Source organism: Echinops telfairi, unplaced genomic scaffold (genome assembly GCF_000313985.2).
Source record: "Echinops telfairi isolate 266 unplaced genomic scaffold, ASM31398v2 ScPeMD7_7416;HRSCAF=8454, whole genome shotgun sequence".
Classification (NCBI taxonomy): Eukaryota; Metazoa; Chordata; class Mammalia; order Afrosoricida; family Tenrecidae; genus Echinops; species Echinops telfairi.
Window position 1 is genome coordinate 1074473 of NW_022111316.1, and position 9004 is coordinate 1083476.

The 9004-nt window shown below is 59.2% G+C and overlaps 1 protein-coding gene across 1 annotated transcript in view; it reads right to left on the reverse strand.

Moving 5' to 3' along the window:
- Positions 1-751: 751 nt before the first annotated feature.
- CD6 (CD6 molecule) overlaps positions 752-9004 on the reverse strand; it is a 39580-nt gene continuing 31327 nt past the window's right edge. Inside the window, exons 5-12 of the mRNA XM_013007808.2 lie at positions 7643-7699; positions 5055-5195; positions 4616-4708; positions 3527-3643; positions 2357-2437; positions 1908-2132; positions 1513-1614; positions 752-1073 (exon numbers count right to left, since the gene is read on the reverse strand). Coding sequence (XP_012863262.1) covers positions 1009-1073; positions 1513-1614; positions 1908-2132; positions 2357-2437; positions 3527-3643; positions 4616-4708; positions 5055-5195; positions 7643-7699 — 881 coding nt within the window. The 3' untranslated portion in view covers positions 752-1008. The remainder of the gene's footprint in view (positions 1074-1512; positions 1615-1907; positions 2133-2356; positions 2438-3526; positions 3644-4615; positions 4709-5054; positions 5196-7642; positions 7700-9004) is intronic.

Below are 9004 nucleotides of genomic sequence, written 5' to 3' on the forward strand. Positions count from 1 at the left end.
CAGGAGCCTCGCTGGGCACTGGCCGGTAAGGATGTCTGTGGGTCATTTTTCACGCAGGGAGCCCTGTTAGAACCGACCCAGCAGTCTTCCCGGAGAGCCTGTGGCCACGGCACAGTGCAAAGACATGTCACTCCACGCTCTGGTCTGTCACCAATTTGGTTTAATCTCAGGATGCTCAGAACAGGACCCCCAAGCTGAGCCCTGCTCCCCCCAGGCCTCACTCAGGCCTGCCTGGGCTTGGTCTCAGCTCTGAGTATGATGTTGTACAATCATGGTGTCCATCAGGTGCCTCCCGTCCAGCCAGGCAAAGGTGGCAAGTCAGGCTCAGTACAGAGGCCCCTGTGCTTCGCATCCCACGGGGCACTGACAACCACAGACAGCTCAGAGCATGAAGCAGCTCTCAGGGGCCACCAGAGCAGGGACAGCTCACTGGATCCAGGACCAGCCCAGGCTCAAGCCCCTGCGTGGGGTCCTGTGTCCTGCTTGCTGTCCAGGGAAGGCTCTGCTGCCAGGCCAGGCCTGCCCCCCAATATCCCACCTGTCAGGTGATAACAGCACTGGGGCTTCTTTCTTGTGGGGCACAGGGACAGGGACCCCTTTCTGCTCTCAATCCCTCTAGTCTCTGAGCTGTTCAGAATCAAAGAACCGAACGCCAAGGATTGGATGGGCTCAGGAGGCCTCCAGTCCAATCCTGGTCCTCCGAGCAGCCTGCCGAGAAGTGCCCCCTACTCTGCTTATTCCCTCTCCAACAGGGAGCTCACTACCCTTCTAAGACAGCAGTGCTGTTTGGAACCAGGGGAGGGCCCTTCCAGCAGGTTCTGTCTGATGCAGAGGCCACGGTCACTAGAGATGAAGGGGCCGGTGGGTGGTGCTTCCTTTCTTCTGCCCAGGGCAGGCCTTGGGCCCACCTCACACTGCCTGGAGTCGTCTGGGAGGAAAGGATGGGGCGGGGAGCTGGAAGATCAGGAGGCCAGAGGAGCCACCGTGGGAGCCCTGGCTGGGCTCGGTCTAGGTGGCTCCGATGTCATCGTAGTCGCTAGAATCAGCAGAGTCGGACCGGGGGCTGGGGGACCCTGCAGGACAGGAGGCTCAGGTCAGCCACAGGCCCAGCCACGGCCTCAGTTTGCTGATGGGACAGGATTGAGTGAGGCTGAGTCCACACCCCCTCCCACCATGACGCTGTCTGAACCTCTGTACCACCCGGCTCTCTGCCACCTCCTTCGTTAGAACAACAGCCTGAGAGCTGAGCCCGTGTTGCCCTGGGTCTTCCTGGGTACTGGGGGCTCCTCTGCTGCAACACTTTCTCCTATCTGACTGCTTCTGCTTGAATGCCTCCATTGACAGGGAGCTCACTTCCTCCCATGGCAGCCTGTTCCATCTCTCTGAATCTTCCCTCAACCCATCCACATGCCTTGGGTTGGTTGATAGAGCCAACCAATCCAGAGCTCCCCGACTCCCCCACTCCCCCGCCCCTGTCTCCCCCTGTCTCTATTCCTTCCCCAGCCTCAGCACCTGGGCACCCAAGTTGCTCCACTGAAGGGGGCTGGGGCGGTGGCTGGAAGTTCTGGTACCACTCCCCAGACGAGGTGCTGGAGCTGTCGTCAGGTGCGGGCCCTGTCAGAAACCCCGCAGACTGTCACCCTCAGCCAGGAACTCTGGGAGGGTCCCCTCCCCCTGGCTCAATGACCAGAAGACCCAGAGAGGAGAGGGGACTGACCCAGGTGGGTGGCTGCAGACTTGGGAGTCAAATGCTGCCTTCAGCCTGCTCAGGGGCCTGGGTGGCAGGATGGAGAGGGGCGGCTCTATTCTCCCTCAGCCAGGCTGGCTGCAGGGTGGGAGGTGGGGGATATGCAGAGGGATGCCCCCCCCCTGTCATCCCCCACCCCCATTTTGCCGGCCCTGCTCACCTGAAAGAATGGGCTGGGAGCCAGCTAGCTCCAGGTTGGGGGGCTGCTGCAGGAGGGGGCTCCTCTCTGAGGAAAAGGTATTGGGGGTCCACAGAGGTGGCTTGCTGCTAGGGCTGTTACAGTAGTCCTCTCCAGAAGAGGTGCTGGAGCTGCTGCAGGGTCCTGGGTGGCTCTGGGGACCTGGACACAGGGGATCTGCAGGTGACAGGTGGGAAGCATGGGCCTTTTAGTCTTGGGCTAGGAGTAGAATGGTGAGGACAGAAGAAGCAATGCAGCAAGAGGGCTGCAAGTTAGACTCGAGAACTTCCTGCTCACGTCAGGAGTGGGCCTGTTGCAGAAGGCGGCGGCAGCTAATGCATCTCACAGCGAGCTGAGACACTAAATGTGGAGGCAGGGATGGCCCCATCAATCCCCTTCCATCCCACCCCCCGCCCCCCATGCTCCCCAGCCTGACACACCTTCCTCCAAGGGGGGCATCTGGAACCTGCTCTGCTGGGCCTCCTCATTGGTGATGTGGTACCGCTGGGAATCTACAAGGGAGCGGAGCAGGCTGACGGCCAGCCTCTTGGTGCTGGGAGCTCTGTGGGGAGGGCCAGGCTCCTTGAGACATGAGAGGGTGTGCCTGAAGCTGACCTTGGGTGAGTAGGACGGACTCAGAGGGGTGATTTCCATTAGTTCCCTGGCTCCCATCCAGCCCTGGAAGGCCCTACACTCACACAACTCTTACAGGCCCCTATCCCTCCACCCCAATCTGAAGCCTGACAGGTGAGATTGCTGTGGTCTTACGGACTTGGCCAGAAACTCCAGACCCTGCAGCCCACCCCCTCAGTCCCTCTGCTACTTGGGAAGGTATCAAGAGGCTCTCTGGGTGCCCTGGCACCTCTGGGTAGGGGTGCCTTTCGAGAGGCCTCCCTGGAGCCAAGGGCAGATGGGCTTGGGTCTTTGTATTGCAGGACACAGGACACACACACACACACACACACACACACACATCCCCTCCAAGTTTCCGTCTGAGAAGCTGAGAATCAGAGAGCCCTGAACATTTGTGTCTGTGGAATCCTGAAGTCAGCCCTCCCGTCCTCAGTGCCACCGGCGTTTAGTCTCAATGACACTGACCGTGGGACTCTCAGGACCTTTCTGGGTCACGAGGACAACAGACTTGGGACCGCAGAGCAACAAGAAGGAAGGAGGCTGGGCTCCTGCCAGCGTCACAGGCCATCTGAGGTCTCGGGTCACACACAGCCTGTCTGGCCCATCCTCCCAGCACTGCCTGACCTTTCCCCTGCCGACCCCAGCTGTGGGGAGGGCAGAGATGTGACAAGCAGGGCGGGAGGGAAGAAGGGATATGCACCAGCCAGAAGCCACCAGAGCTGAGGCCCACACCTGGGCGCCCCCCGCCCCCTCGCCCCCTCATCTCTCACAGACGCAGCCACCAGCAGACACGGGAGAGGGAGCTGTCTCCTAGAACTGCTGGGACCAGAGTCATAAAGCCTGCGGGAAATGCAGGTCCATTTGTGGCCAATCCAGGGGGTCACAGCAAGGCCCTGCCCACTGACGATCCCGGCCCGCTGGCCCCACTCCCTGGGATGGCAGTAGGCCCTGGGGCACCGGGCACTCACTGTAGAAGGTGGTCAGGGCCACGGGAGGCTGGGCGCTGAAGTCATAATGCTCGTAGTCCGAGTCGGACTCAGAGTCCTCGGGGGGTGGGGCCCGAGTCTGGAGGGACAGCTTGGGAGCTGGGGAGAGAGCAGAGCAGGGGTGGGGGCAGAGCCACAGTCAGAAAGAATGGGTGTGTGTGGGGGGGTGTGACCGGCAGGGAGCATGGAGGTCCGGGCAAAGCAGTAAGGCAGGGACTCCCCACCTCAGATCTATCCACCCTTTAGACCAGTGTTTTTCAACCTTCCTAATGCCGGGACCCTTTCATACAGTTCCTCATGTGGTGGTGACCCTCAACCATGAAATTATTTTCATTGCTACTGCATCACTGTCATTTTGCTACTGTTAGGAATCAGGCAACCCCTGTGAAAGGGTCGTTCGGCCCCCAAAGGGGTCTCGACCCACAGGTTGAGAAGCACTGCTTTACACGGACACTGACCAGGGTCTCAAGGCGGACCAGGCTCTATGGGCATCTTTGTGAAGCTTCACCCTCATGATCACTCTGGGAGGAAGTGCCTTCTTAGCCCACCTGGCAGGTGAGGACGTGGAGGCCCAGCAAGCAGAACCTGCGGGCTGGCTGTCCCCTCTGTGGACGCCTGGTGCCAGGCGGGACTTGGACACACAGGGACCGGTGTGCCGAGCACCACAGTGTGAGGCTACGTCCCGCCTCGGCAGCCCTGTCTCTGAACTCTTCCCCGTGAAACTGTGTCCATCCACGCAGAGTGCGGGGCCAGCAACCTCGCGTTTTCTGAGCTACACATTCAGATAGCTCTTCCGTCCCTCCTTCTCATTCAGAAAACACAGACGCAAATGTGGGTCCAGGGGCTCTTGAGTCCTTTCCTTGCGGTCCTCAGCCTACATCTGCCCCAGACTTGAAAAGCCAGGATGTCCGGGCAGGAAGGGTCACCTGCCCACCAGAGAGGGGACTGGGCCCGCTCACAATCCCACCGTCACGAGTGGGCCTAGATCTCATCCCCAGCGAGGGCCACTGTCGGGCTCAAGGAGAGGAGTCAACCCTGACCCCGAAAGGTCCAGGAGGAGGGACATCCTACCTTCTTCTTTGGGGACGGTGCTGGGGGGCTCTTGGTAGCTGTTGATCCCCGCCGGGGTGCCAGTGGGTGGGTGGCTGACCATCGCAGGGAGGGCTGAGGGAAGGGCATGACGTCATGACAGGGCCTCGTTCGCCTTGGCCTGGCTGGCTCTGTTCTCCCCGGAATACCCTCTTCCACACCCTCTCCACACGTGGCCCATCTGTTCCTCTCTGGTGGGGCCACCTGCTCAGAGCATGCTGGGAGAATCCACTCCATCTGGAGATGCTCCTGGGGGCATCTCTGTGAAGACTGGGGGAGCAGTGCTGGCTGTGCTCATGCTGGCCCTCGGCTCGGGCTGTGGTTCCCACACACGTCCCGTGTCCCTTGGAGCAGCCGCTCCTCTGCCTGCTTCTTCCCACCCCTGGGCTTGCCCCCCTGCTTCCCAGAACACCTCGCCTACCGTACTTTCCTTTAGCCTTCAAGAGGAGGATGGCTGTGGAAAGGAGTGAGCCCAGGAGCAGGACTCCCAGAACGATGCAGGAGATGAGGAGGATTAGCTCCCAGGATTCCTTGCTCTCTATTGGCGTGGTCACAGAAGATTCTGGAAGCAAGAACCACGCAACTCAGGAGGAAAGCAGCATGGGCAGAGGCTTCCCCTTGCCCTTCTCCTGACCTCTCCATCCACCCCACAGCCCTCCCCCTCCTCCTCCCTCCCTCCCTTCCCTGCTGCCATCTGCTCTCAGACACTCAAGAAGTGAACACTGAATGGACGCGGGACGGACAGAGGGCTCCCTTGCCTGACATGTCCCTCTGCCCACAGCCCTCCAGGACCATGAGCTTCCAGACCATGGTGTCCTTATTCTGCCGGCAATCACTGAGCGCCCACTGGGTGCCTAGGAGCCGGGACCGAAGCTGTGGCAGTGGGGTTTGGAGGTTACTGTGAACCAGGCACCGGGAAGTGGGAGCAGGAATCTGACACCATCACCACAGGCCTCAGGGAGGAGGAGGCCTACAAGCCAGCCCAGCCCAAATGGAGATTCCTGCTGTCACGGAGGTATGGGGGTGATGGTGACGGGGAACCCCATGGAGGAGGAGCGGGTGTCCCAGAGGGGGGACTCCAGCAGGAGAGGGAGCCCCCATTTCTGTGTCCAGGGCCCATCGGTCCCTGCTCACGGGACAAGAGGCAGGGGCAGGCTGCTGCACGGGGAGACAACAACAGGACAGGCCCTGGGGACACCCCTGCCCACCTCACTTCCCTCCTGTTGGAGGGAGAAGGGGCAACCAGTTGAGGGGTGATCTCTCTCTGGCCCCAGGAAGCCTCAGGGTTCCCTACCTCCAGCCTCAGGGAAAGAGTGTGAATGAGTGTGTGTGAGAGTATGTGTGGGTGTGAGTGAGTGTGTGTGAGAGTGAGTGTATGAGAGAGTGTGGGTGTGAGTGTGTGCATGTGAGAGTATCTGTGTGTGTGAATGTGTAAGAAAGCGAGTATGTGCGTGTGAGAGTGTGTGAGAGTATGTATATGTGAGTGTGTGTAAGAGAGAATGTGAGTGAGGGGAGTGTCTGAAGGTGAGTGTGGGAGAAAGTGTATGAGAGAGTGTGAGGAAGTGTGTGTGTGTGAGTGAGTGTGTGTATGTGTAAGAGGGTGAGTGTGTGCGCAAGAGTGTATGTGTGAGAGAGAGTGTGTGTAAGAAAGTGAGTGTGTGTGAGACCGTGTGTATGTGAGTGTGTGTACGTGAGTGTGTGTGTTGAGTGTGTGTATGTGAGTGTGTGAGGGTGTGAGTGTGTGTGTTGAGTGTGTGTATGTGAGTGTGTGAGAGAGAATGTGTGAGAGTGTGTGTGTGTGAATGTGAGTGTGTGAGTGTGTGAGAGAGTGTGTGAGGGAGTGTGGGTGTGAGAGGGAGCAGGTGTATGTGTAAGACAGTGAGTGTGTGTGTGAGGGAGTGTGCACCCATACTCGAGCACACATCGGTTCCTATGGGTGTGTTTGCACAGGGTGCTGTTGGGCAACGCTCCCCCTACAGCCTGCGCTGGCTCCCAGCACCTGCTCCTGCTTCACACCCTCACCCAGTGCCAGGGCCTCTGCCCACCCTCTCCTGGAGGGGGTCTGGGAGAAGGTGGGAGGGCCCTGAGGTTGGAGAAGGGCCCATTCCTTCAGCTTGCACCTGGGGTGCAGTCCTTGGTCACCAAGGGGACCGCAGTGTCTGGGGGGGTGGGGGGTGGCCTGAGGGACCCCATGTGAGAGGCTCAATCTCAAGTGCAACCAGCACCCCAACCCCACTGTGGCTGAGTCCACCGTCTCATAGAGAACCTGTCTCGTGGGACTTACGAGGCTGTAAACCCTTAGAGGAGCAGGAGCCTCATCTTTCTCCCAGGACGTGCCTGGTGGGTTCGAACCTCTGACTTTGTGGTTAGCAGATATTTTTGTTTGTTTCTTTACCCGACCGCCCCTCCAGGACTCTTTAATCGACTCTCACACAGGGTTTGTTACCCATGAGGCACTGGGGCACATGCTCTGTCCAGATGAACTCCTAACACTAAGGTAACCCTGAGTTTCAGTGAGGGCAGGGGGGTGTCCTTGGGGGCACAGGTTGGACAACATGTAAATGAGAATGGCTGTCACTAAACTGTCCCTGTATGTGAAGATCACTGGAGTGTCAGATGCTTGGCTAGGCTTATTTTTCCCACAGTTAGCAAAGATTAGCTCCTGGAAGCCCCACAATAACCCTGGGAGGGCATGGGGGTTCTCGGCCCCATTTTAGAGGCAGAGGCTCAGGGAGGTTAAGAAACAGCCAGTGGTACACAGCTCTCAAGTGGCAGAGCTGGGATTTGAACCTGGGGAGTGCGTGTCTATGCTGGTCCCACCGCAAACAGCTGGTGGATAAACCCAGAATGATAGAGTCCCGCTTCTCAGATGGGACCCCAGCTGGGTATTGCAGGGTCCCTCACCCACCTGGCTGCCCCTCATCCTCTGTACCAGGGTCACCCAGAACAGACGGGCCGTCAGGCATGTGCACGGGCGCGCGCACACGTAGTGTCGCCCGAGTTACTCACCTACAGTGACCGGCAGAAGGCTAGCGGGGACTTCAGGAGAGGATAGGTTGTGCGAACCTGTCAGAAAGCACCGTGCAGTTAACACAGCACACAGTTCCTGACCACCTATTGTGTAGCTGGCATAGGACTGAAGACAGACAGGTATCCTGGGCCTGAAGGACAGCATCCACCAGGGCTGGGGTGGGGGTGGGGGTGTTATCGCTAAAGAAATGCCTGTCCTCTGCCCAGATCTAAACTGAGAATATTCAGGGGTTAAGCCAAAGGGATGGGCTGAAACGTTGGCTGTTCAAATCTGCCCCCGAGGCACCTCGGAAGAAAGGCCTGGTGATCTACTTCTGAAACATGAGCCACTGGGACGCCCGTGGGACCCGGCTGGTTGCCATGCATTGGGACAGACTCCAGGGCACTGGCTGTGGTTTGTGTCATCTGCTGGGGACTGCGCACACTGCTCCGGGCCCTCTGCTGGGTGCTTGTCACACACCTCGGGAGGGGGTGGCCGCTCTCCTCACCCAAGGTCTCATTTCACCGGTCAGGGAGGGAGGGAGCTTGCAGAGTCCCGTTCCCAGTGTTGGCTGGTTTCCCAGCAGCCCCGAGCAGGGCTGGCCTGCCGTCATGGTACCCTCACACACAGGGGTCTGACTCCGGAGAGGCAGAGGGGCTGTCCACAGACGTCTACCTGGAGCTAGAATTCACAACCAGGCGTCCTGACACTCCCCCAACCCCACCCAGGGCTACCAACACCGTGTCTCCGGATCTCATCCCCTTCCTCGCCTCTCAGCATCACTGACATGGGTCGGGCTGAGTGTTGTAATGAAGGTCATGTCAGGAGCTGGTTAGGCGGTGGTGTGGGTGGTGGTTAATGGGTGCTGTCGAGTTACTTCCGACTCATAGGGACCCCGTGGACAACAGAATGAAACACGGCCCAGTCTTGTGCCCGCCTCACAATTGTGTGTGAGCCGACTGGCAGCCACCGGGCCAGCCCATCTCCCTGAAGGCTTCCTTCTTTCTCACTGCCCCTCCACGTTACCCAGCATGCGTCCCTTTGCAGGGGCTGGTCTCTCCTGACAACGCGTCAAATGATGTGAGATGAAATCTCGCTCTTCTCTCTGCTAAGGAGCAGCACAGCTGTACTGCTTCCCAAACAGAATCTCTTGTTCTTCTGGCAGGCCCGCGTCTTCGCCAGCACCGAGACCTAAAGGCATCGACTCTTCTGAGATCTTCTTTATGAACTGCCCAACAGTCGCATGCCAAGGAGGCGATGGGAAACGCCATGGCTTGGCCCAGGGGCACCGTGGTCCTCCAAGTGGCTCCCTTGCTGTTCACCGCCTTAAAGAGGTCTTGGGCGACAGACCGGCCCGAGGC